Below are 27,533 nucleotides of genomic sequence, written 5' to 3' on the forward strand. Positions count from 1 at the left end.
AACTAAAGCCCAACTGTGGAGCTACGATGTTTCCCCTTACACGTGGCGTGACATCCCTCAAGTCACTTTGGCTCTCACCTTGTTTCTGCTGGCAGGCTACTGGGGGTTTCAGAGACCTCGAAACCCAGCAGCCGGCAAGAAAAATAAAAAAAGGTAAGAAAGGGCAAACAAGCACTGCTGCAACACAGCTCACCCTGGCTTTGCCAGACACTGGAGACTACCTTTAAAAGAACTGGTTTTTACAAAACAGATAAAGTCCAACTGGTGCTACTCACAGAAGGGCCAACAAGAAAGGTGACTGCCACCCCAACGTTTGGAGCGAGTACTTCTGAAAGGTTGCTGAATACCTGCCTATGAAAAACATCAGCACAGAGAAGTGTCTACCACACAATACACTGCCACCACCAAAACCAGAGACAAGTTTCTCTGCCAGCTGATCCTGAGGGCATCCGACACGTACAGAGTGATGTAACATGCAGTGCTGAACCACTTCTGGCTCTGGAACATCACACACAAAATACACATTTCTTATTTACATTCACTTCTCAATTTTTATTCTATTTCTCGCATGGTCTTCAAATACAGTTTTACAGGTCGTTTTTTTTCTGCTACAGATACTGTTGATCTAGAAACAGATTAATGAAAGTGGCATTCCAACCTTAATGAAAATTCATAACCATGAAAGATATGTCAACATATCACTTTACAATCCTAGAATGATGGTATTGGCCTGACATTCCATAGGCTTATACAATTAACTTCTATAATAATAACAAAGTCATAGGAAGAGAAAATGTGGCAACTCCTTAAAAGCCAAGAAATAAGGCCACAAGCATCCTATGCTGTAATGTTACGCATCCAGATAAAATAAGTTGACTCTGGTATCCATGAAGAAACAAAACTCTCCCACCTGATAAACCAAGGTATCAGCTACTCAACATGCACTCAAAGCTGTATAAAAACTAGTGGCATTCAGCTCTGACTTACATGAAATCCCATAGCACAACCCCGTACCTCTTTCTAAAAATGAAATGAACTTGTTTCAACTTAAATACTTCGCTACCGCATTAAAAAATTGTTCACATTCTGCAAAGGAAAAAAAAAAACAACGCCATCCTGCATGTGCCTGCACCAGAAGGCCAAACACAGCATCTCCTTACAGGTTGCAGACAACACTACTGCAGTCTTAATGCCATTCATTCCAGGTTGCCTAACCTCTGTGTAGCTGGAGGCTTGTAAAAGGAACTGAACTTCCTTTGCACACCACTGAAAAAAGCCCAGGAAAATTAAAAAGGAAGATAAAGACAGCTGATGGCAGCAGGTGAAAGAAGCAAGGTACTGCAAAGTGTATACCATTGGCCAATTACGTATCTGGGACACCGGGACTTCTGTGAAATACCAATTTCATAAATGATGCAACTACCTCACTACCAGATCCCATACCACGCCGATTCCATCCTATAGCCAAACATGTCAGTCCTGGGTAAAAACATTAAACTCTTGGAACATTTAAAAGTAGGTAACCATTTAAATAATGTGTAAAAATGTGCTTATTGTGGCATTTCTTATAGAAAAGTTATTTGATACAAATGTGCAGGACTTGAAGACCCTGATTTAATCAAACTAGTATGAACAGGCTTTGAAACATGGTGACTGTTCCAGGGACAAATCCCAGCTGTGGGCCAGCGCTCTCCCTCTCACCGGCTTTCATCCACAATCCCGTGCGAATGTTACCAAAATTAACGGGCTCAGCAGACCACCCCGTGAATTACTGTTTCAGTCCCAGGAGAATGACGATAACCTCAAGCAGTGACAAACTGCCGTCTGAAGGAAGGATCGATCATTCGGGATCCGCTCCCCTTACCCAAGATGGTCAGTTTCTAGCCCTGGATACGAGGCACAACAAGAAAGGTCAGTGCTGAGGACAGATTCGCTCTCCGTTGTGGCTTTAGGTTATTCAAAAGTGCCATCTTGGACCTATACCATTTCACTTTTCAAAAGAAAAAGTTACAAAAACTGGTAAACAAAAAGTTAGCATACGGCTAAGTTTATATACACTGAAATTTACAAGTTTGTCATTAAGTGACTTCTGCCACAGACCACTGCACATTTGTCCCTAACAAAGCACAAAGCTTGAACCAATGGTCATTAGAAGTGACAACGGGTCATTGCTTTATCAACAAGCATAAAGATAGTAAAAAATAGAACTGTAGCTACTTATCTTTAAATTTGCTGATTGACACAAGCAATCCCTCCCATTTCTGCAACTTCCAGTTGCACATCCTGCTCTATGACAGAGAAAAAACCTGCATCTTTATAGATACTTCCACCAGAGACCACTTTTCTGTTGACATGTGAATGCAGAGAACTGTTGTCAACCACAGCACTGACTGAGAGGGATTCCTCCGAGAAGCTATAGCCCATGCAAGATTCCTTGGCACTTCACACAGGACCAGGAGAGGACAAGGTTTCTCTTTGTTAAAACAGTGTTTTCAGCAGCATTATCCTCTTCCAACAAATTACAGTCTGAATGTGTGATGGGTGATTTTCGCATAGCCCCTTCTACCAAGCTGGCTTATTGCTGGCTTTGTGCAGCTAGACCATATGAAGATCCCCACCACTACCTGCCCAGCTGGTAAGGGACTACAGTACTGGAACAGTTTGCTGTCAAGCACTTCACAGGCTTCTTCCAAGGATAACAACATCCTTTGGAAATCCTTCCATTTTAGCAATTTCAAAACAACCCAGCTTGCTGTAAAATTCCAGGATTCTTTTATCATCTGGTCTCACTTCACAAAAAGCCCCACGGGAGCCTGAAGAAGGAAGAAAGAAATAAAACACTGTAGGAGAAGAGTTACTGTAAAAAGCACAGACATCAAATATTACTAGAGTTCCCACCTATTTTAACATCAAAACCCAATGAAATCACTGATGCAATTCCATATGGATCATAGTGCCCAAAAAAGACCAGATTTATGGCAACACAGCTGACCATCCCCTAAAGGGACTGCACATTGCAGATGTCTTGTCAGTCTGAAAAAACCCTCTGCACACCTTCTATTTCACATCAAAGCATCCTGAAACTCTGATGTTGGCTCAGAAAATAGCACTAGAAGAGGGCACCAAATCGCGCAAAGGAGCTGTGAACCTCAGGTGCACAGTAAGGCAGGCAGCCAAGTACTTCCCCATATTGAAGGTTTTGGTAATTACCCACCAGTGCACACTGCCACACATAAGAAGCAGCATCATTACCAATACCAGCAGGGGAAATATAAACATTTGTGTGTTGTTCAAGATGTAAAAATGTGTGTTCTCATTGCCAAATTGCTCCCTCGGTTCTTCCTATTTTCTAATTTGCAGGATAATGGCTAAAGTGAAAAGCTACCTTTTACCGAAGACAGCAGCAGAAGTTAGCTATCCGAAAGCTTTTAAAATTATTTACCTAAATCTAGAGTGCCAACTATAGCAGAAATCTAATATCTCGGGCTGACATGCAAATACAGTATGTTAATATAACCATCCCAAGTTTGCCTTGCATCCTAGAACTAACATGTAGTTACGAAACAAGGAATTTTGAGTGCAAGAAGCGTACCATTAGCCTTTAGAGAAGAGAGCAGGCAGGCCATCATACTTTTGGCCACGCTTGGATCTGTCACTTTTTTGTGGATATCAATCTTTATCAATGATGGGAAGTTGGCAAGGAATGATTCTGGCAATACTTCTTGCTCTTCATGGAAGCTTAGCATTATTTTCTGAAAAGAATATGGGAAACAGACATTTAATCATTGTCCAGCTTTTCATTTTCATTCATCTTTATTAAGGGAGGCTGCTTTGCTCACAGAGTATACCTCCAAATCAGCATGCTTTTCAACTACACCTCTGATGGTCACTTTGTTCCTTACCTGCTGAATTGCCCTCTGTCCTCCAGATAAAAAGGCAGGCTACAGAAGCTTCTCAGACTGTCAAAGGAGGAATGCAAGACTCTATGTGCCTTCTCAGTGACCCACACTTCAAGTGAGAAAAGCCATAAGCCAACCCATAACCAACAGTTATTCCTTTTCTTTGTATTTTACATGGGTAGTTTTAGCTCTAAGTGTCCTAACCTTCCACATGTATTCTTTGGTTCACAGCAGACTGGAAACATCTCTCATGTCCACACAATTATCTTGGACTACTTGCCCCAACAAAGGCAAATTTGTCTCTAGCTTGAAATAAGCCTTGTTGATCACTGAAGGATGTTGTTGATCACTAACGACTACTGCAATCACCCAGGAAGGTCTTTGGGAACGTGACATCAGATGTTAACTTCATGCAACTCATGGGAATGGAACAGTCAAGTGCAGTAACGCAGGAGTAGACAAAGCCAAATCTGAAATATACTCAAGTCATTCCCCCTGCTGGTTACTGAATTTTGAAACCTTTAGGAAGCACTGGCTCAAGTAAACGAGCCACCTAACTTAATTCCTTGCATAACTATCATAACAACCCAAACTAGGACTTCATTGCACAAGGAATCATAACGATAACAACCCCCACTTTTTTTTTTATTTTTTGAGGTCAAGTTTAAATGCAATCCCTTCAAATCTACAAACTGCCATCTCCCAGACTCTTGCAAGGAGAGTCTCTGTTCAAAGTTACTACTTCAAACTTGTTGAGCTACTTCAGGTTCAGAACCACACCTGCTCCCCTGGGCTTTTCTTTATCACAGCTGTAACAGGGACAATCCCATAGAAAGCGCTCAAAGCTAGCCATGCTGGCTTCAAGCACCAAGGCAAAGGTGGTAACTGTTTCTTCCAACCACAGAAGTGCTACGAGAGGTAAAACAGGTTATCAAGGAGTAGGATACAAGTGGGGCTAAGAAGCAGTTAGAGATGATGCATTCATCTCTTGTGATCAATAACAACTAACCTCAGGAAAAGTAGATACCAGATAAACTTCCCTGACAGGAAACTTCCCTAGACAAAACTGTAAGACAAGCTCACAACAGTATGACACAAGTCAGAGGATTGGATTTTTCTTTTGTGAAACATTTTATTTACCCCATGAAGCCTGGGGCGCAAGATGTATTTAAGTAAACTAGAGAACAAGTGAACTGTATTAGAAGTCAGCAATTTGAATCAAATGATCTAAAAAGTACAGAAAGGGAGCTTTTCAAACCAAAGTGGAGGAGACTAGGATTATCAAGAGGTAAAAAAGTCTGTAAAGGAAACCAAATCAGTCCTATTCTGTGAGAAAACTTTTCCATACATGATTTTCAATGACAATGGCTTCTAAGCAACTATTGAATATTTTCTACATTGCTTTATATCATCAAAAGGCCAAATGGATAAAATCCCATAGCATCTATCTCAAGAGCAAAGTACAAAGAGCTCCTCTGTACTCCCAGGAACATCCCTCAAGCCCATAGTCTCAAACAGACCTTTCTGAGATATTGTACCAACAGCAGAAATCCTGGGGTAATGTACCAACAGCAAAAAATGTTCTTAAACATCTCAATGGAAAAGCTAGTTTATCAGCACAAAATGCCTCCTGCTTTCTCTCTGAAGCTTGGCTTTAAACTTCTGGAAATCAAGACCCCTTCTCCCTTGCTGTATCTACTACCGCTTTGCCGTGTTTAGTTTCTGATATATTTATATGCATTAGCTTTGTTTCAAAATCTGAATTTACATATACAGTTGAAAGCACAGCACTGTGCAAATATAGAAGAATCAAGTCATAAAACCTATAGACTGCAGAATTAGCTCCACTTCAGTAGTAATAGTGGAGCTATTACGATACCTTCTAGTCACACCTACCCCAGAACACTGATATTTGCTGCAAGGCTGGGGTGTTGGGTTTTTTTGTTTGTTTGTTTGGTTGGTTGTTTTTTTTTTTTTTTTTAAATGTACTTCACTTTTCCCCCAAACATGCCTATAAGTAGCGGCCATTTTCACAATAGGGTGACAAACATTTCATTCCATTTCCAGGAAGCTTTGCTTGTGGGAAGGCCTGTGCTCTCAGAGCCATGACCTCCTTTAAGATTTTGTGTAAGTCCTAGTCAAATAAAGCAAGGGCACACTGCCATATACACCATTTTTGCCCTGCCCTTACCAGCTGGGGATTCCCTTAGGAGGCCTACCAGTCTGACATCAGCCTTTGTATTCAGACAACTTGTTGGAGAATACCTTATGGAAAGTATTCTTTCCCTCTTGAGAGGGGAAGAAAAAGGATAAGAAGTGGTGTTTCTGGGCCTGCCTCTACTACAGCTTTGTCCACACCTCCTTCCACATGCAGGTTTGGATCGGCACCTCTTAGTATTAAACGCATTTCTTTCCTTGACAAAAATGCATCAGCTAGAATTCTTCACTGTTTCTGACAGTTCAGTGACATTGTTTTTCTAATTTTTTCCAAAACCAATTCAAGATACCAATTTTTAGCAACTTGCTAAAGGCAAGATGTCATTTTGCACTTTTACAGCTGCCACGCTCCACAAATAGCTCATAGATTTTAACATCAAAACCAAGTGCTCTTTTAATTTGTTTTCCATACTTAAGCTGATGTGACTATCAGAGGTTAGCCTTACCTGCAGCATGGGGAAACTAATGAAAGTAATGTTCTCATTTTGTAGGAGAACAGAGCAGAAACAATCCTTTATTTTCAAAATGTAATTTTCTCTAGATTAAGGTGGCTTACATTTACTGCATTGATTACTACTAAAGTACACCTCATGGGTGTATTACAACACACAGCTGTATCTGACTGGCAGTGAATAATTTTCCTGTCACCTTCTAAGGTGTCAGATACCATGCTCATCAAAGACTTCAGAAAGGTACGAAAATTGAATTACATGGAAACTCAAAATGCAAAAGAAGAACAAAGACCTGCTTTGGAAAGAAAGAGTTCAGCACACAGTTCTAATCTCATGAGTTATACCAACCTCTGCCTCAGACAGCTCCTTGTCACTATTTGGTTTAGTATATTTTTCTTGCATGAAAGGGATCCAAGACATTTTGCATTTTTTAATGAAAGGAGTCACATCAACCGTTCCCAAAGCATAGCCACATATGCCATCCTCATCTTCTAAGACGAAGCAGTAATCCAGGCTGAGGGTAAGCAGACCTCCTACTAACCTGCAGAAAGAAGTGTCCAAATTCAGTCAAAAGAAGGTCACTTTGAACAAGTATGGTCTTCAGGTACTCTGGAGGAGACCCTAGGGTCAACCAAAGAAGCGACAGAATTCTCCAGTCACGGAATTATTTCCTACAAAGCATTAATTAACAGACCAATCAGCTGTCAAAACTCAGCTATGAGCAACATCTGCACCTCAGGATCCCACCATTTAATTCCATACACACTGCTCTTCTGACTCACCAGAGACACAAACTTCCTTCACCTTTCGCCCTCAGTTTCACTGCTGCCATTACCTCCTTGTTCTTCCATCTTCTCTTTTGGGTATTTTTTGATACCAGTTACACATCCTTTAACTACCTTCCTGTCACCCACAGAGCAGCCTCTTTACAAAGTTCTATCTAAATTAAACACTCGAGACATTACAAAAAAATATGCCAAATAGCTCATTTTACAACTCAGATTTAATGTCTTTTTTTTTTTTTAACTTTATCTCACTTGTCATTGCTTATTCTTTTTAGAAGTTGGTACAAGTAATCTAAAACATGTATTTCAGAAAAAACTCAAGGCAGTCGGCTGGAGAGTCATCCTCAAAAAAACTTCAATTATCTGAAGAACTACGCTAGGTTGCAAAAAAATACTAGAGGGTAACTATGGACACTATCATGATATATGTTCACAAAATCTGAAATAATAGGATACTGTGATGCACAGTTTCATAATACAGAGGTTTCAGCTAAGTCTTTGTTCTAACAGCTCACAACAGGTGACCAGAGCATAAATCAAGACATAACTGTCAATGGTATCTTTAAGAAACCAAAACCCCAATTTCCTGAGGCCTGCACAGGGCAGACTTTTTTTTTTTTTTTTTTTTAAATCAAACGCTCTTTGCATTCTTCCCACACACACACTTTTAAAAATTCAAATTAAATACAGTGTCAGGACTTCATCCTTCAGAACCACCTCTGTAGGTCATTCATTCCTAATACATACTTGTCTCCAATTAAATCTGGTAAACTATGGAAGGGTTGATCAGCTCCGTCAGCATACATTTCTCTGCAGATCTTATATACAGATGCCTAAGAGGAGAGAAGAGATGATTTCAAGTCAACAGTTGCATTCAAAAGCTACCAACTTTGTTTTAGAGAGATTTCATGAACAGCTCCACTGTAAACTAGTACTGACAGGCATTTAAGTTACACAGAACAAGAGTACCCATCTATGAGAAAGGATCTATCCTCCTCCCCCTCCCCGAAAGTAACTTTTAAAGTTCCCCATCAAAAACATTGTGGTTAAGTTGATGGCTGGGAAGGAAAGGCTGGAGGTCAACCTCCTGCACATTCTAACAGCACAAGATTAATCCGGAGGGTTAGTTACCAAACAAACACTCAGTGAAGAGCAATGCTCGTGCTACAAAGTCCCTTTCAAAATCTCCAATGTTCAAGTGCAACAATTTAACCACTGCGAAGGACGGACACACCCTGACTTTCTGCACCTTAAAAGGCTTTCACCCAAAGCTCTTTAAAGAGTAAACTTGTATCACTCACACTTTAAATAAGAAACTTTACACTTTTCAACAAAAAGGTTTTGCATTTGACATGTCTCTGGCCTCCTTTCGTAAAAGGGGAACTCCTCCTCAGAAGAAATATTCTTTATGATTGCATGTTTAGCTGTATCACCAATTGTTTAGGTGGCTTAGAAATATCAAGTCCATTGCCTACAAAGGAACAAACCAGCTTAGGTACAGTCCTGCACTCAGGTATGGAAAAGGCTGCTTTACTGAGAACAGCACAGGACAGAGATAGGCTAAAAGTAGCAGGAAAGGACGTGTCCTCATGTGCGAGCCTGGACTGTCTGATTGGCTTCAAACTCAGGATTCATTTGAGCTGCTGCAAACTCAACCTAGATACTTATGTTTCAAAGGAAACATGTTTCATATTAATGGCACTACAAATGCAAAAGTTACATTAATCCTCACATTGCTTGAACTGCATCCATGAAGAGCATTAACTAACTGTTGGTTGATACATCAGTTTCAAATATTCTTCTTGTTAAGCTAATAGGAATGAAACTACACTACTGATCTGTTCAGCGGAAAAAAAAACGGGAAAAAAACTCTAATCAATAACGATTCATACAGAATTCCTGGTTTCAAAGTATCAAACACTCCAAAGCAGATTTGACAACAATTCTTTCAAACGCAAACCAAAAAGTTTACAACTGTAACTAAAATGGTAAGAATGGCTGAAGTATCACCACATTTTGCAGCTACATATTGAGACGCAGTATCAACATTCTGTCTATATAGCTCTGAGAATACCAGCAGCTACCACAATAACTACTGAGTGAACAGGTATAGACACCCACCCCTAAGGTTAATCCATTGCATGTGTCCCCACTGCAACAATCCCTCTACCAGCCATCAACAACTTTAATTTGCCTTTCAGAAATAGGGAAGGCACTCACAGATTTAAAAAGGTGGTGGGGTGGGAGACTGGGCATCAAGATGTGGGTGTACATGTACTGTTGCACAGCATGTAATTGAACCATAAGCAAGTCACTTAACATCAGTTTTCCTGTGAGCTTGCATTTGTGCCTTGAGCAAGATACCGGGACATCTGTTTCATTAGGGGATGAAGGGACTCAGCAGTAACCAGTGTTGCCACAAAAGGAAATGTATCACTAACAACAACAGTGACAAGTGCCAAAAGCAGTTACCTCATCTTTAGGAAAGTAGGGTCGTATGGTGTACACTTTGGAAGTGGGTGTTAATGGAGGTGGTTGAAAAAAGAGGTCATTTGCCCCATCAATAGGCAGCAAACGCTGTGAAAACAAAATACTTAATATGACTGTATGAACAACAAAACCCATCGCTCTTGGGTGTGCACTGCAGACTCCCAAATTAACATTGGCTACTTGCAGGCACCCCAGAAGAAGGTGGGGTTGGTATGCTTTACAAATGCAAAGACCTTATTTGAATAGAAAATATCCAATTGGTGTTTTAAAATATGCAATTGAAACAGCACATTAAGAGTCTGTTAATCTTATCTGCTTTAAAATACTTTTTACCAATCATATCTACACTGTCTCTGTATAAGAACATAGAATGTCAGGAGGAAAGGTTTGGTCTGAAGAGGGTTAACTGGCCAGAGGAGACGCTTTATCCCAAAAGCAATGCGCTGATTCAATTTGCTGCGCGCAGAGCACCTGTGAGGGGGGAAAAGTATAGCGCCTGAAAAATCCATGAACAAATTTGAACATGGTATAAACAGCGATTTAAGAGTATTTGCCAATTGAAATCTTTGCAACAAATCGCATTACAGCTTTATTTGGAGAGGAACCAAAATTTGGATGACTATCCCTTTTGCTCATGGAATTCCCATCGGCAGACAAGCATGCGCGCATTGTGCAATTGCGGGCGCAGATAAAAATGCTGTGCGACCTGCAAAGAAACAATGTGAAATGTACAACTAAAGCCGCTGCGCTTCGCATGCGCGTGGGACAGGCAGCATCTCCTTGAGAAATTACTGTAGAAAGGGGAGGAAAATTATTTTAAACCAAGCTGTAAGGCTAATGGGCTTTGGACCAGAAAGCCTTCGGCAGACCAATCCTTCCAGACCTCTGATGTGCAACAAAAGGTTTCTCATAAAACAAAGAAAATGTCATTCAGTTGTGAAGTCATATTGATACCTGGAACTCTCCTGCTAGACCACCTCTAAAGGCCCAGGGTTCTTGGTCTCCACTTAAGAACTGTGCTGAAGATTGACTACGACACCCTGTTGAGATCAGATCCAAGCGGAGAATGTTACGAGAAGGGGGATTTCCTGGGTGTCTAACATGTCCAAAAAGCTAACACACACTTGTGGAAAAAGCTCTCTAACTGAGCTAGAATCCAGGACTTAGGGGGAGGCTGTAATAATGTATGATTTATAACGATTTTGTGCTTGCGCACTAATTGCATATTCCAAATTTTTTGTCACCTATAACAGACTAGCCTCAGAACAGGTGAGGTGACTCAGCTAACACACCTCATGCCAGACCAGAAGGCACAAGAATGGTGCCATACACAATTATGTAAACTTCCCAGACATTTTGTACTTTTTTTTTTTTTAAAATATTTGTAGCAGAAACATCCATTTCATCTATGAAAAGATGACATCTTGGAAGCTATGTGGCTCAATAGCTATTATCGTAAATTTTAGATCAAACAAATGCCATTATCACAGCCCCTTGAAAAAAAATGGACCTTTCTGAAGTCACATTTTAGTAATGATTGTTTCTAATCTTGTCAGAAAACCAGGACTGGCAATATATGCAAACAGTCCGGAACAGTTCAGGCAGCCAGGACAGTTGTATGAAACAGTATTCTTGCAAAAGACTACACAGATTTACATAATCCAGGCCGTACCTTCACAATGCTGCTGGCACATTAAAAAGCTAAGTAGTGTTAACTGGAATGAACTCACAATTTAGCTAGTACACCCTGTTGGCCACAGATAACACTAGCTTTACTTTTTAGCATCTTGATATTTTTCCTCCTCAAGCATATCAGATGCACCTGCTGGGTGCAGTGTTCCTGCTGATCAACCAGCCACAGCAGGCCCATTGAAGTGGTCAGCTTTAGTTTACGCTTGCTTTAGAAAAGAAAATTCCATTAGCTGTTTGACTTCTAATACTGTTCTGCCAGCAAGGCACCACAGCCTTCAACAACTAACATAAATGACAACTCTGGAGAAAGAAACTCAAAAAGCGTGGTATCTGGAGCTGAGATTTCAATTACCTGCCTAGCTTTCTGACAAGATGAGCAGCGCAAATACTCTTTTCCTTTGTGGACAGCAATCTACCTCCTGTTCAAGTAACAGTCTCAGATCAGTACAGACAAGTATGTTGTGCTAGTCAGAGAGTCCCAAAGTGTGCCAAGTTTGACATTTATGAGAGTTTAGGAATATATGTTAAATAAAAAGTACCCTAAGTATGGTAAATTTCAGAAACAATCCAAGCATCAGAATTTGAATTTGGTTTACTCCCACATTTTAGAATTCTCACGTAAAAAGATACCCTTCACAAGGAGGTTTAGTCAATAACTTGGAAGACAGTTCTGTCTGTCCTTTGAGACTACAACTTAACTAGCACTTCCAATTATTACAGTAAAGAGCTGCGTGAATGAAGAGCTGTATAAATGAAAAACATAGTTAATGCCTTAGTCGCTGCGCAAATGTGACTTCAGTTCATGCCTGTTGCACATCTAATCTATCTGAGCTGCCTCACAGACAAAACCTTTCCATTTTAATTAATTAATGACGACGCGCTGTGAACATCTGGCGCTGTCCATCCAATAGCAGTAGAAACTTGTGCTGAGGATTCTCCCATCTGTACACAATGGGGAAGAAGACAATAGAAGTCATTAGTAATCCATAGTACTGTACAGCCACACTAATTTAAGGGACTGAATGCTAGCTGGACTTGGGAGGAGAGGTGAAGGAAGTGAATATTCAGTGGACCATTGAGCACACCGTTGTGAAAACTAATTTGTTTGGATTTGCAATGTACTTAGCTTTATATAATGATGTATTTCATCAAAGACCTTTGCTCTGCATGTATTTGCACTAGTGATAAAAATGCAAGCTGAAGACAGAAGCACTGTTAGCATAAGAGTATTAAACTGTCAAAAACTCCTAAAATTAATTTTTCAACTATCTAATACTAGTTTGAGTACTGGAACAGAACAGTGCCAAAGTTAACAGAGCTCGTATTTACAGAGTTGGCTTCCAACGTGAACTATTCCAAATATTTGATGCATTTAAAGACTTGAACCCAACTTTACAGGGACACTGAAAATTGAAGACAATTTCAGCTGAAATCAGTAGGTAGTCTGATAATTCTGAAATGCAGTCTTAAGTTGGACCCTCAATGTTTAGAGATTACAAGAACCACTGTTCTCTTTATGGAGCTTTAGCCTGGAGTTTAAAACAGATTAAGTTATCAAAAAGAGAACATGCTTTCTAACTAAAAGGTCAACATACAGCAAGAATAGTAAAGTTGGGGGAGTTGTGTCACGCTGGTCTTAAAAATGCATGAACTAAAGCTTTTAAACAGCATTAGGCAGAGATGTTAACATACTACAATGCTGCCGAGTTTTCCTCCCAAGCTAGTTTTCTTCTCTGTACTTTGCAGAAGGCAGTCTTAAAAGTTCTTCTTCCTTATCAACCATACATATAAGGATCAGATATTTAATGAGCACAAACACAGGAAGCTGTTGAGCATGGACTGACCCGACGACTTAACAGGTCTTCTTTGTCCCTGCTTAAACCTGCCAGTGTTTTAGAGTATCATTTAAAGACAATCCAAACACTAGGACTAGACCAAGGTTGTGTAATGGTTAACCACTGTGAGGTTTGTGACAGCTACAAAAAGTGTGACGTGAGACCATCAGCTTTGCTGCCTGCTGTGTATGTCAAGCAAGTCCACAGCATAGTCCTTACAGTTGGATTGAAACCTGAAAGTGAAATGAGGTCACTAGAATTACCCAGGCCATGCTGGTGCTATCTGCCAACTTAGGATCCCCCAAAAGTCTTTAGGGAAAAAAAAACAAAAACAAAAAAAAACAACCAACCAAAACAAAACCAAAAACCACCAAAAGCAAAAAGCCACACATTTAAAAAAAAAGAAAAAACTGTTTCAAGATCAGTTTAAGTCTCAGACTAAATCTGTCTAGAGAGCTCCACAATTTCCAAAAAATAAAATTAAAAAAAACAAAAATCAACAATTTGGAAAGTGTTTAAAGGAAATTATTTTGCACCAGAATAGCCTTACGCTAAAGCTCGCATGCGCACAGGGCTGGGAGGATCGTCTTCCTCTTGGCCAGGCCCATTGAAAGGTCGCTTCTGCAATTGTTCTGTTGAAGACAGCAATAATGTTATCAAGACAGAGCAAGCAGCAGATGGCTGATGTGGTCACATTTCGTAGTGTCATTTCCAATCATACACCAAGGTATCCAAGGAGTTACATGGCATAGTCCAGTGTGCATTCAGTCAAGAGTAAGGTAAAGTCAACACTTACGTGTCAGCTGAGATTCAAGTTTCATTAGCCCAAGAAGAAAATCAAGGTCTCCAACCTTAAGCATCCAGCAGACTTCACTTATAATACCAAAGCAAATTCACAGCAAGCATTGCTTCAAATAGTGAGACAGGAAAACCTTTAGAACAGGGTCAAACCAGACCCCATGTCCAAGAAAACACATTTGCCTAATACTTTGTTTTCCCCGTGGGCTAATTAAAAACAAACAAAAAAACCCCACTATCTGGGATTATAATGGCTCCCAATGCACCTACCTAACCACTGCACAAAAGATTTCACCATTGACATAATACTCTTGATATCCCAGACGTAGGAGTACATGTCATAAAGGATTGTCCTGTTGGCACAATTGGAGAGGCGAGTGAACATCCCCATCACCAAGCTGCACATCTCTTCAAACTTGGCTGCTCGGTTACGCCATTCTTCTATCTATGAACGGAGGCAAAAGATCCACAAGATCAAACAAAGCCTTCAAGGGAGGAGAGGCCCTCTAAATATGGAGGAAGACTATACAATTCATTACTTCATTTTACGAGCACAGACTACCACACCACACATGACTCACGGATATTCTCTATGGCTGTTAGAAGTGAGGCCAGAATGGGGATCACTGGTCAAATGCAGACACCAGACTGCCTTCATAGTTACACGGCATAGAGGGCTTAAAACAGTAGACTCCACTGGAGGAATGAAAGTTACTGTGACCTGTGGTTAGTTATACACTACCCTTTGGTTCTAGGAAGTGGAACATCAGTCTCTATTACAGACAACAGATAACATTGCTCAGGATTTGATTTAAAAGGAGAGAAACAAGATTCACACTCACTTTTTCAGCATCCTTTCCTTTGCAATTAACACTGACAACACTGCTATTTGCTCTGAGCCACTGGAATTCTCTCAGCATCTGTGCACCTTTGGGCCCATGTTCATAAGGAAGGTAAAACAAGTCAGCAAGAAGCTGCAAGTCCTCTAAAGTCACTGGTTCTACTGTGTAGAGAGGCTTTTCATTTGGCCCGGGCACAAACTGTTCTTTGTTAATTTGCTCATCAGTCTGCATAGGGGCAATGTCACTACCAGAGTCTTCCTGCATAGACATCTCTGGGGACTTCGATTCAGCTATGCTCTCCTTATCAGTATCCATTGGCTTCAACTCCTCTGCCATTTTGGCTTCGGCAATATCTGTCAGTATCTGATTAGCATTCTTGTCTGCGTCCTCTTGTTTTTCCACCACCATATCCATTGGCTCCTCATCAGATTGCTTCTTCTCTTCCTCCTTTACCAAGGCCGGTGACTCGCTGCTCAGAGCTGCCCCCTGACTCATGATGGGTTCTTGGTAAACTGTGGTAACCACAGTTGCTGCATTTAAGGAGGATGGTGCCACCAGAGGCCCTACGTCCCCTACAGTAGTTTTAGCACCACTGTGGGCCACTTGCCTACCTGAGAATAAGAAGAAACAAGTTTAGAGTTTTCAATATCTGCCAACTAACATTCAAATCAGCAACTCCTGCAAATCATGGATGATTCTGTTGCCACGGCATCTGATCAGTGCAGCTTCCTTTTGGTACTTTGCCTGTTCACTTCTGTCATTGTGATTCTAACTACTGACTTTGTTTTTTGCAAGTTTCCCCTCCGTATAACTGGTAATCAAAAATAGGGTGGGGAAAAATTTAGGAAAATTAGTTAATATTTATGTGCTGCCAGCAGCGTTTTTGACTATGCCATCAGAATAAAAAGCTCTCAAAGTTAACTTTTTTCCCCCTCTGCATCAATCGACTTGTTAAAGTTTTACTTGGATATAGAGCACACTTCAAAATAAAAGGACTGATGCTTAAGTATTTCAATTGCAAAAGTGTCTTTAACAGAGAAAATGGAGATATTCAAAACCTGACTGGACACGGTCTTGGGCAACCCGCTCTAAACTCACCCTGCCTGAGCAGAGTGATTAGACTAGGAGATCTCAAGAGGTCCCTTCCAACCTAAACTGTTCTGTGAAAATGGAGAAAGATGACACCCTAATTACTATTCCTCACCCAATGTTTTTGCTGCAACGGAGTTTGAGAAAGATCCAAAACCCTACAGCAGTTCAAAAGGATAACTCCTCCCAACTCTGCTCTGGTGCAGAAGAGGTTCTTCCATTCCACCACCAGTTATCAGAGAAGGGCACTCTGACCAGCTCAAACCCACATTTGAGAAAAACAGATTTTAACTCAGATCCCATGCTCCCCATTGCTACAAGAAAGGTGTACAATGCTGGAAGGAACCCAGCTGGTTTCTGTACACAGAAACTCAGAAAAATAAAGCCATCTTAAAACAACTGGAAGAACACAGACTCTTCTGGGGCAGAACTAATGTTTACAATAATCTAACACCCACTTCAGAAAAAGACTATTCTTCCTATTCTCTCAGGTCCCATGGAAGTCTAGTAACAACTGGGACTAGCAGGATCCAGACTCTTTCCTATCTTGTATCATAAGCACCAAAGGATCATATGTCAAGGTTGCTTCTGCTGATCAGTCAGGGCACTGCAAGCATGCTGCAGAATGCCAAGCATTCTTCTTTCTTTATTAAGGTTTCCTCAATTAGTAAGGCAGAAAATACTTCCAACTGAAAAATATACAAGTTGCCAGGATCTGTAAAATAGTTTTAATCTAAATGCAAGTACTGAACACTTAACCCCATTTTTCTACCAACCCCTGAACAATACCACATCAGACTTACTGCTGTATTGCTGAGGTACCCCAAATTCCTGCAACCATTCCGTTAAGGCCAGCTTCAGGGCCATTTGTGGGCTGTAGAGAACATCTGTTTCAATATCTTCATCGCTCCCCTCATTTTCCAATTTAATCTGGATAGAGACTGTACTGTCTTCAGTATCAGCTACAGAGACAAGTTTTAAGAAGTTATTATGCAAGTTCCACTTAAAATTAAAAAAAAAAAAAAAATCACGTTAGACAAAGCATTCAAGAAGTCTCTAACAGCCTTATTTCACTAAGAAGTACAAAGCATTACATTCTAATTAGACAAAATGGAAAACTATGGTCACCATCAATGTCAACACAGAAACAGTCTGCAGAAACTAGATATTCTGGCATTCAGAGTTTCTCTTTTGATCTGAACTGCTTCTATTCCAATGAAATCAAATCCATAGACACTTATGTCAAATTTGGGCATTAAAGTTGCTTGCTGAGAGTGCTTTTTATACAACCACAGATAACTCTCAAGACTAAGAAATTCTCTGATAGCATGTGCTACAGATACTTCCCAGGAAGTCAATAAAACAATCTAGATGCTCATTATCTTTCAGGCAACTGTCATTTACTTATGGGACAGAAAATGCTAGGTGATCTTAAAAAGAAAAAGTTGGTAAGGAAAGGCTAAAATAATGAAAAAAATCACTATGACCTATATGGTTAAACATAGATCCTGGCAAACAGTTACGCATACTTACTCATCACCACATCTTTTCTCACTCCATTCATGTTAGACTTGTACCAGGTTGCAAGCGTGTGAATAGCAACATAATTGGCTTCAAATTCACAGTTTGGATTGGTCAGAACTCCCTTTAGTCGAGGGATGAGCTCAGTTGACCGACCTTTGTAAGGCCCAAGAAAAAGCCTCTTCTGATCATAATCATTAGCATGAATGTTATCCCAGATAACTGGTGCTCTCCTGATAATCTTAGAAACTTCTTCGATGGACTCTACTGGAATGTCTTTAGATACAACTTTCGGACCTAAGAGGGAAATAGGATAATCACAGGCCTTCGCATATACTTGAAGATTCAACCCTCAAGTAGTTGGACAGTTTATTTTCCCGAATACTTATGAGAATTCATTTTTAACACCAGCAGTGAATTAAAAAACCAAAACCAAACCAAACAAACCCCACACAAACCAAACAATTTTTACCTGTCCATAACACCTCGATGCCAGGGAGCAGCTTTTCTCCTACAGTCCGTAAATACGGTGACTGGGCAACATTTGGATAACAAAAAGTTCCACAATACTCTGTACAGGAAAAAAGAATGTCACTGTTAGTAGAAGGGTGCACACATATGACAACATACGCAACTGTCCCACAAACACATTGAAAGAATACTACCATTTGAGAAGAGAAACATCTATAAAATTAATCACAAAGACCCAAAAGTCTAAAGTATAAATAAAAAGGATATTATGAATGATACTTAGCATAAAGAGCAGAAAGGAAAGGTAGAGAATTTATTTAAAATTGCTCAAATGTCAAAATTAGGAAAAAAACTAATAACATTCATAAATAGAAGGGCAGGTTACAGCAGACAATATGCAAGAGAACTAGAAACCCTAAGACTGATTATGAAGTGTAAATACCTAAAAAATATTATCACCAGAACATATGTGTCTTTAAAGTTAAAGAGGAGGGCTGCAACAGAATCGAACGACTACAGTGTAAGGGGATAAACAAATTAATAATGCTAACATTGCAATCAACATTGCTAGTGAATTGAATTTTCCTTGCAACAATCCACACCACTGAACATAGTGATTCTCTCTCCCTTACAATATTCTTACAGGTATTAGAGGAAGCTTGCAATTTAAAAAAGCAACGATTGGACCCAAGTGCCAGTCATCTTAGTTTTTAATAAATAAAGCAACTCAGTGACTAGTAAAAGTGGGCAATCTTACTAAAAACAGGTACCAATGACAGACGTGAGCACAGACTGTACTTTACCTCTACTTTAAGAAAATTCTAAGAAACTAACTGCTAGCCAGATCAAGAAGCAAAAAAGATTTCGGTACAAGTCAAACAGTTGTACCGAATTTTCAGTTCAAACTTATTGAACCATTCTATCAAGCTGCTTCCTTTGCTTGGCATTAAGCCTTTGAGAGATGTGCAGATTTGGCAAAACCTCTGCATATATTTGAATTATTTGAACATTTCTGTATAAGTCAATTTCTTCAAACAACCCCAAAATACTCCTTAAAGCAGTGATTAAATATTAAACCAGCTTTTCAACCAGTAAGATAATAGGGCCCCTCCTTTAAGGCTGAACTAAATGATTCATCTAATTTTACCTGTAGGACAGAAAAGGAATGTGTCTGGTTCTCCTAGGTATTGATAGATTTCATTTGTGATTGAGACTTGAGCATGAGCAAAGGAACTGAAAACTTCTTTGTCCGCTGCACACATGTTGTGATCGATATCATCAAACAGCAGTGCAAAAGATCTGCAGCCAAACTGGGAAACCTAATACAAGAGACAAGAGCAAAAGGTTTAGTTTTTAAAAATATTTTTATTTCTTTTTTAAAAATCAAACTGTAGAATTTTTAAAAGGAAAAGCAACAGGAATAGGGGAGAGAAGGTAGGGGAGGCAAGACAGACTTTGGTATCTATTCACAATTAATGCCTATCTCTGACCCACTGCTCTGCTCTTCTCAAAGATTAGACCTCGAAAGACCTGCAATCTGTTCCAGTTCTAACAATCCAAAGCTGATCTCACTGGACAGACAGCTGGAAAAAAGCTAACTCTGTAACAGTTTTTGGACAAAAGAGAGAAGTCAATTATGAGAACAAAGAAGATGTGTATGTCAGGCCTGCCTCCGAAGGCGTTTATTGTGGATAAGAATTCTTGCTTTAGAAATGCATCTTGGCTTCAAGGCCCTAAAATACTCTGAAGACAAGCTCCCAAGAACAGCCTTCAGAATCCAATACAAGATGCGACTTTTTTTTTTAAATCTAGATGATCACTGACCACTTCTGCAATGCAACCCGAACACGTCAATTGGAATTGTTCAGAGGCATCCAAATTAACACTAGTGCTGAACACATTAAAGCAGCTAGTGAAAAGCTGCAAGAGTGAGCAGGGTACTGAAGTTTTCAAATTAAGTAGCACTGCAACTATGGTAAGTTTATGACACACTTACCTGGTCCAGCTTGCGTTTCAATGTGGATACCTCTTTAGGATTGGAGAAAGTGATGTCAAGTCCAGGCGAGATTGCATAGATGAACTCTATTTCATGTTCTCGTGCAGCTGATATTAGAGTCATTAGCTGCTCTGGAAAGAAAATTCAAATATTTCAGAAGGATTCAACAATTAAAAAAAAAAAATCTCAGACATCATTATAAACAAATTATAAAATGCAGATGCCTCTGCTACCATAATAATAATAAAAAAATTGCTGGAATTTCTTAAAACTAACACAGCAGAGAGCACCAAATTATTTGGAAGAGTTCTCAGAAATTATGCCAAAAGGAATATAACAACTGTCCTTGTATTGTTATTTTCCATGTTAAAATTTTTAAAAGATTTAAAAAATTCTCTTTATCTCAATGTTGTGAGACAACTTTAGATGTAGTCTGTTTTTACAGTATGCACACCAATAATTCTAGAATTATTACTCACTTTTTCTGCTTTTGTCACACATACTAAGAGACAATTCAATGTAGTAGCATCACCCTGCATGACACTGATTCACATACTATTCATATGACTGAAGCTCGGGGCACATGAAAAAGGGTTTTAACATCACTGTGCAGAAGTAGTTGCTTTAAGAAACAAACTTCAAATTTAATCTTCCGTACAATGAATAAAGAGAATTATTTTTAGAGTATTTAATAATCTTTGTTTTTACTGGCAGTTATCTTGCAGTATCCTTTAGATTATATTTCTGCAGTGATTCAAAGTGGTCTCCAAGAAAGATTATTTAATTTCAAGCGAGTATCATTTTTCCCCTCACCCAAGGAAAATGATAATCCCCACAGGCTAATAAAACACTGTAGATCCCATAAATGCCAGAGGTGGATAAAAAGCCTCACACCAGCTTAAACAGGTCTTTCATGTTCTGACTAAATAGTCAGAAGCCGCTTTTCTGACTGGTACTCTTTTCATTGAGACAAGCACTTAACGAATCACATGAAAGGGCATGCTATTTGCTCATCAATCTTTTTTCTTTTCTGAAGCAAATAATTTCCATTTCAAAATATGGCCCAGATGTTCAGGAGCCAGAGGAATAATTCTGAGCAACTTTTCCCTGGAAAAAAGTAAATCTCATAAGACAAAGCCTTAAAAGCAGTTTTAGAAATCATCTGTAGAGTTACAGTTAAAAGAAGTAAATCCACGCTTCTACCAAAGCTCCACCAAATACATCTGCAGGGTATTAAGAGCAGGTCTCCACTCACCTTTGGAAATGGCTACTGTGATTAAACACACACAAGCATACGTAGTAATGACCAATTCATTCAAAAGCCTATTTATAGAAAACACAGGGGAAATAAAGGCAATTACCCGCTTCCTCCACAGAGTACATTTCTCGCCAGAACATCCTGTGCTTGTAGTCATCCTTTGGAGCATACAGGTATGTATTTAGTCCCCATTTCTGAAGTCTATAAACATAGGAAAAAAGCCTTCATTGGGAGAATAGTCTACAAAGTCAGGAATTCTATGTTTTACTTGATCTAATTCTAATTCTTTTACTCGCCCTAATTTATTTTTTCTTCATTGAACATTGTGTTATCCTATTAAGTCACAATAACTTTACGCACAACTGATAGTGGATAAATTCAGTTTAGGCAAGATGGAAAGGTGAATATGAGCCCCTAAGAATATTGATATTAGGCAAAAAGCTGCTCTAGGTTAGAACAATAATTCTTTTCAGGCTTAAGTGGAAGATTATGATTATATTGCGATGGAATGTGCTACAGTAAGAGGAAGCATGACTTGCCTTCTAAAAAGTTCTTTCCTCTGCTCCATAACCCAAGGTCTTCCATAAAATCCTATGGGAAACAAGATTAAAGTTATCCAGTTAGATGTTAGATTACGCCTGCTCCATGAAACATTATATTACAACCCACCATTTTCTTCCTCTTCTGCTACATTCATCAAAAAGCTTCCCAAACCAGAAAGGAAAAAAAAAAAAAATCTAGTTAGACAGCATTAGGAAAGTGTAATAAGCTAAACTGACCTAAATTTAAAATGCAGTTATAACTTACTTCATTTCTGATGATCTAAGGTCTTATCATTTTGGCCACTGAACCAATTAATTTTCAGAATACAAACTGTATTCATGAGCATATGCCCTTGACAAGTCAAGTCAGCATTATTATTAAGAGCAGACTGAACAGTCATAACCTAATTAAACTATCACTTCAGACACCTACAAAATAGATTTGATTGTAATAATGGGAACACTGAAGACACTTGAAAATATTTACCAGCTCAAAAATGCTTAACCAGTGGTACAGATTAGAATGCTAAATACACACACAGAGTATATAAATACATACTGAGGTAGGTGATGTGTAATTAAAAAAAAAGTGTGCAAGTGACTCAACAAAATGCTTAGGATTTCATTCCTTTTATTCAGTTTAATAGGTTCCTTGTCAAAATTAACTTGCAAGCTGGTATCTTACTTTACAACTCCCACATCTTTACAAACTAAGACTATGTCTTTGAATAAAAGCGTCTACACAAGTGATTTTAGAATAGCATATATTGAAAGTCATGGAATTCCATGGAAGTTGTAACTGCTTCTGGTTTTAAATCTAATCCTTACACTCTAGAAACACAATACTTTAAAAAGCACTCTCAATGCACTCTTAGTCAAGTAAATTCACTTAGACCTATGTGCAAACAGTTCAACCACAAGCGGGCACTTCAAAACAAAGCTTCAGCTTGGCAGTCTGTGCAAAGACCAGAGACTAAAATAACATTGAAATTTAATAAGCTCTTATTTTCAAACAGCATGGCCACTCAGTGACGATTGATGCTCCTAATACACAAAGCTCACAAGTCCTCACAGAACACCAGTTCAAAAGGTAGACAATATCTTCATTTCCAGAGCTATTCACCATTGTAAATCTGTAAATATTTGGTCTCACGGAGGTCAAAAACACCCTCCTACAACCTTTCAAAACTCAAAACTGATGCAACTGAACAAGTAGTTCAGTTACCTGTTAAGTGAACAATGCTCTTTTAAGAAGCTTAAAGCAGGCTCCAGTTTTAAGAATGTCTCTCAGAGAGTGATCTTAGACTAACTGGCGCCACGAAGTGGCCAAACTAAGCAACTACTGCTCCCCACAAACTGCAGAGTGACAAACGGACAGTTGAACAGAACAACACGAGAGCAGTTGCAAGGCGTGAAAACCTCCCAGTTTCTCACCCAGAACAAATCTCTCATTTTCACTAGCGTTACCTAATTCTGACTGATGCTGCCCTGAGGAAGCTCAAGAACCCGCAAAAGGAATGAAATACTGTGATACCTAATGAATACCACCTATGTCTCATAACTCGTTCAGAACACTTTTGCTTTACCTATGATATTACTGTTTCAGACCTACCAAACTAAAGCAGAGCAGGGGCCTACTATTAAAAAAAAAAAAAAAAGAAAATCAGATAACAAAAACTAATTAAATAAGACTGAAGAGAACATGCTAATCCAAAGCGATACTTTTCTATCCATCACCACATTTCTTAGATTACTAATGTCACCAGCTGATGACAATTCTTGCATCTCTCTGTCCAACTAAAAATCAACCTGGTTTTGTATTACTCCCTCAAGACTGTGTGTCACGTTAATACAAAGTCAACAGATCACACCAAATACCTCATCCCAGCTACCACGCTCTCCACCACTAAAAGCCAGGATATCCCAGAGGCAGAGCACCATAGCTTTGTATCCAGTACTCTCCTAGATCTTATTACTCCCCAAAACAGTGAATTTGATATTTGTCTTAAGCTCTTCACATTCTTAGAGTGCACACCCAGTACTTTCACCCAGTATTTGGCCAATTTCCCCCCCCCTCTTTTCTACAAAAGATCCAAACTCTCCATCTCATTGCTTTAATCTCACCATACCTCTAGTCTGTGTTAACCGCTGTACTACATTTAAGTATTTATCTACACTTCTGAAGTTAATCCCTGTTTTTCTCTTACCCCTATAATTCTTTTGAGTCATTAAAGAGACAGATGTTTTCACCCACTACCATTAACCTCATTCACCACAACAGTTTTTCTGTTGTTGGGTTTTGTTGTTGTTGTTTGGTTTTTGTTTTTTTTAAACACTCCCCTATTCCTTTTTTTCCTGTACACGTATTAACGTTAGGCTGGTAACTCCTAACTAGTGTTAGACTGCTTCACTGGGCAGAGGTCATCTTCTTGCTTTGTTTTATGCACAGTACAGTTGAGAACACCTGCACTGAAACATATGCAGAGGCCATCAACAATGTAACTAGGATGACAAGAAAAATGACTATGGTATACACAGTGATTCCGATATAAACCTGGATGAACAGGCGATCCATGGTCAAGATGTATCGGCAGGAACATGAGAAAACATACGGTTACAATCTGTATTTCTGTTCACTGTTACCTGTCTCCAAAGCCTTCAATTTAGCATCTATCTTCACAGAATTAAGTCTATTAACAAAGTAAAGACATCTCTCTCCATGCTGAATGTATTTAAACCCTAGTAAGTGCTAAAAAATAAAGGCATTAACTGGGCCTAGTGCACTTCGCACAGTAACATTTGCAGAAGCCAAATGGTCTTTTCTTTTTAAGATATGAACAAAAGGCATTCTGCAAGCAATGCAGATACTGACTTTGATAAACTGCCTGCTTCCCTCTCCATTCCATCTGTTAATCATTTTGTTCTCCTACTGGAGATTCACTATAGGTACAGAAATAATAACAGTCCACAGGAATTTAGAACAATTCCAAACAACTATTATGTTGGGAATAAACCGTTTTTCTTGCTGGCTTTCAACCATCTACCTTAACTGACCTGCCAGAAATGCAGATAAATTCTGTAGTTACCAAGAAATGCAAAAAGAGTCCCTTTATTCTGCAGCTTCTGCAACAATTTAAACCCTTTAACGCTGCAACTATGCCAAAAGACGGACGAGGAATGTTCTACAGTGCAATTAAAATAGTAAGCTATGACACTTGAGAGAACAGGGAGCACTTAATATTAATTCCAAAACAGATGTCTATGGAATCACCTATTCCCTACCCAGGAAACTGAATGTGAGCCTCTGGCATGCAGGAAGAGCATGTACCGCTGGGATAATCGCACAGTAGCTCTTCTCTCTCTCCTACCTCCCCCCCCTTTAGACACGTACTAGCAAGGGAGCCACAGCACTGCCTCAGCCTCCACTAGGAATCATCGGCCCGCTGGGGGTGCCAGGCCTGCCCTCACCCCACCGAACAGCTGCCATCAAAGGGCACTCCCTGCTAGCGAACAGCTTCCAGCACAAGCCCCTGGGGCAGCAGCCCCGCCCGGGAGCCGCGGCTCCTCCCCGCCCCCCAGCCCTCTCTAGCGGAGGGAGCCTCGGCCAAGAACCGCGCACCACCCTGCTCGCAGAGCGGGCTCCTCCGGGCGCCGCACTGGGCCGGGGGAGGAGACGGGGAACAGCAGAGCCAGCTGGGACCAGTCCCCCCCAGTCTCCCGCGGATACCGACCCCCCAAATACCCCCAGTCTCCCGGGGATACCGTCGTGCCCCCCCCCGGAACACTGACCCGTCCCTCCACTCCCCCAGTCTCCCAGGCATACCAGACACTCCCTCCGAGAGCTCTTACCTTCGACGACGCCGCAGAGAAAGCGGCGAGAGCCCAGCGCGGTCTCCGTCTCGGTGTCTGTTTCCTCGCCCCCGGGGACCGGCCCCGCGGCGGCGCCCGGCGGCTCTAAGGGAGCGCCTGGCACTCCAGCCGGGTTGGGGCTGCCTTGGGGCTCCTCCAGCGCCGCCTGCCCCTCCTTCTGCACCATCCTGCCGCCCGCCGCCAGGACCCCCGCTCGCTGGGCCGGGCTGAGCCGAGCCAACCCGAGTCCCTTCTTTCCCCTCTCCGCAACCCCTTTGTCTCCGCCGCTCCGGGCCGCCGCTGCTTCCTGTTTACGGGGCCCTGCGCCTGCGCGGGGAACCGGCCCCAACCGGTCCGCACCGCTCTGCCCGCAGCCGCCCCGCTCGGAGACGCGCAGAGGGACGGCCGCGGGAGCCGGGGGAGCTGCTACCTCCGCGGGGAGGAACGACGCGGGCCGCCACGGCCTAACGCCCCCCCCCCCCCCCGCCCCGCCGCGCTGCCGGGACCGCGCCACTCGAGCGGGAACAACGGACTGAGGAGAGGGAGTTACCTCAGGGAGCAGGCGGGCGGGCGGAGGGGAGCTCGCTCACGGCGCATGCGCGGAACGCGGAAGGGCGCGCACTGCGCCTGCTCGGGAGGCCGGCGGGGGGAGGGGCGAGGCCGCGGCTGCCCAGTGCGCCTGCGCGGAGAGCTAGTGTGTGCCCTCAGCGCATGCGCGAGAGGCCCCGGGAAAGGGGAGAGGCGGCAGTAGGACAACACGCAGGTGCGGGGTGGGGGAGAGCGCATGCGCCATGGGCTTTGTGTAGGGAAGCGGCGCCGGGGGGGGAGGGTGGACGGGTGGGAAATGAAGTGTTTACTTCGGCTCTGCGCATGCGCCTCGGAGGACAGCGCGCGGAAGCCGCGCGGGCGCAGCAGCGGTGGCTCCCCTGAGGCGTGACCTACTTCTCGCGGCGCCGCCAGGGCCCCGCAAGCTAAGCAGGGCCTGCGGGGGCTGCGGCGCGGATGGGGGACCGGGGCGGAGATGGGGTGCAGGGGGACAAGCCCCTACAGCCGCTCCCTCCCTCCTAGCACAGCCCGGCTGATGTGACGCTTGCAGATGTTTCCACGCCTGGGAAGGGCTACGAGGATGCGGAAGGACGGGCTACGAAGCTGAGCTCATCGCGGTAAATCAGAGGAGGGGCCTGAGGTCAGACAGCATCTCTCCAGGGAGAGGCTCCAGCTGCATGGGAGCATGTGGGGCTGGGAAGCAACAGGCCCCCAGAGCATGAGTCAGAGACCCCAGGACTGAGAAGAAGGCCTCCCCTGAGGCTGTCTAGGGAGGCATCCTTCCAGCCTTCCAGCTCACCCAGCACTGGGGAGACCACGGCAGGTACCAGCCAGCGAGAAACCAGTGAGCAAAAAGCTGCTGGAAACCCCACCTTGTGAGCAAGGGCTGGAGAAAGCTTGCAGACATCACGGCAGCCACATCACATTTCAGCCAAAACTGAATAAAATGAATTAAAGCTCTGATTAAAACCATCCCCTACAGATTTGGACACTGTTTAGCCCTACCCAGCTCACTCAGCTTTCCCAAAACCCTCCCTTGCACTTTTGAAGTCTGTTCCTTGTTCTTCGAGCTTATTTCCACTGATGATATTTTGGCATGATGAGAAACCCAAGACAGCTGTGTTTCTGGCTCCATCTATACCCGTGCTCAGGAAGCTGCAGCAGAGACCCTGGCCAAGGAGCATCTCTAGTTACCATCACATCCAATTTAAAGCTTTCAAAGAGCAAAAATAGCAATTGTACTGCTACCCC

General features: G+C 41.6%; 1 protein-coding gene across 1 annotated transcript; it reads right to left on the minus strand.

Annotated features, from left to right (window-relative positions):
* Nucleotides 1-530: 530 nt before the first annotated feature.
* On the minus strand, nt 531-26,062 carry OGA (O-GlcNAcase). The gene is made up of 16 exons (XM_075504701.1): nt 25,737-26,062; nt 21,885-21,936; nt 21,449-21,546; nt 20,088-20,218; nt 19,239-19,410; nt 18,093-18,191; nt 17,633-17,917; nt 16,903-17,061; nt 15,011-15,621; nt 14,439-14,613; nt 10,798-10,883; nt 9,826-9,930; nt 8,101-8,186; nt 6,917-7,109; nt 3,593-3,752; nt 531-2,813 (listed from the first exon to the last, which is right to left on the minus strand). The coding sequence occupies exons 1-16, from the start codon at nt 25,921-25,923 to the stop codon at nt 2,677-2,679; spliced, it is 2,736 nt and encodes a 911-aa protein (XP_075360816.1). The 5' UTR covers nt 25,924-26,062; the 3' UTR covers nt 531-2,676.
* Nucleotides 26,063-27,533: the final 1,471 nt, after the last annotated feature.

This window comes from Mycteria americana, chromosome 6 (genome assembly GCF_035582795.1).
Source record: "Mycteria americana isolate JAX WOST 10 ecotype Jacksonville Zoo and Gardens chromosome 6, USCA_MyAme_1.0, whole genome shotgun sequence".
NCBI classification, from domain to species: domain Eukaryota; kingdom Metazoa; phylum Chordata; class Aves; order Ciconiiformes; family Ciconiidae; genus Mycteria; species Mycteria americana.

Bases quoted from the DNA above. Each gene is read 5' to 3' on its own strand.
- OGA (XM_075504701.1), bottom strand. From the start codon at position 25,923: ATGGTGCAGAAGGAGGGGCAGGCGGCGCTGGAGGAGCCCCAAGGCAGC. The intron at 15,622-16,902 runs GTAAGTCTGATG...TCTTATTCTCAG, and splicing joins GGTACCTCAGCAATACAGCA to GTAGGCAAGTGGCCCACAGT. The intron at 14,614-15,010 runs GTGAGTGTGAAT...CTCCGTTCATAG, and splicing joins AAGGAAAGGATGCTGAAAAA to ATAGAAGAATGGCGTAACCG.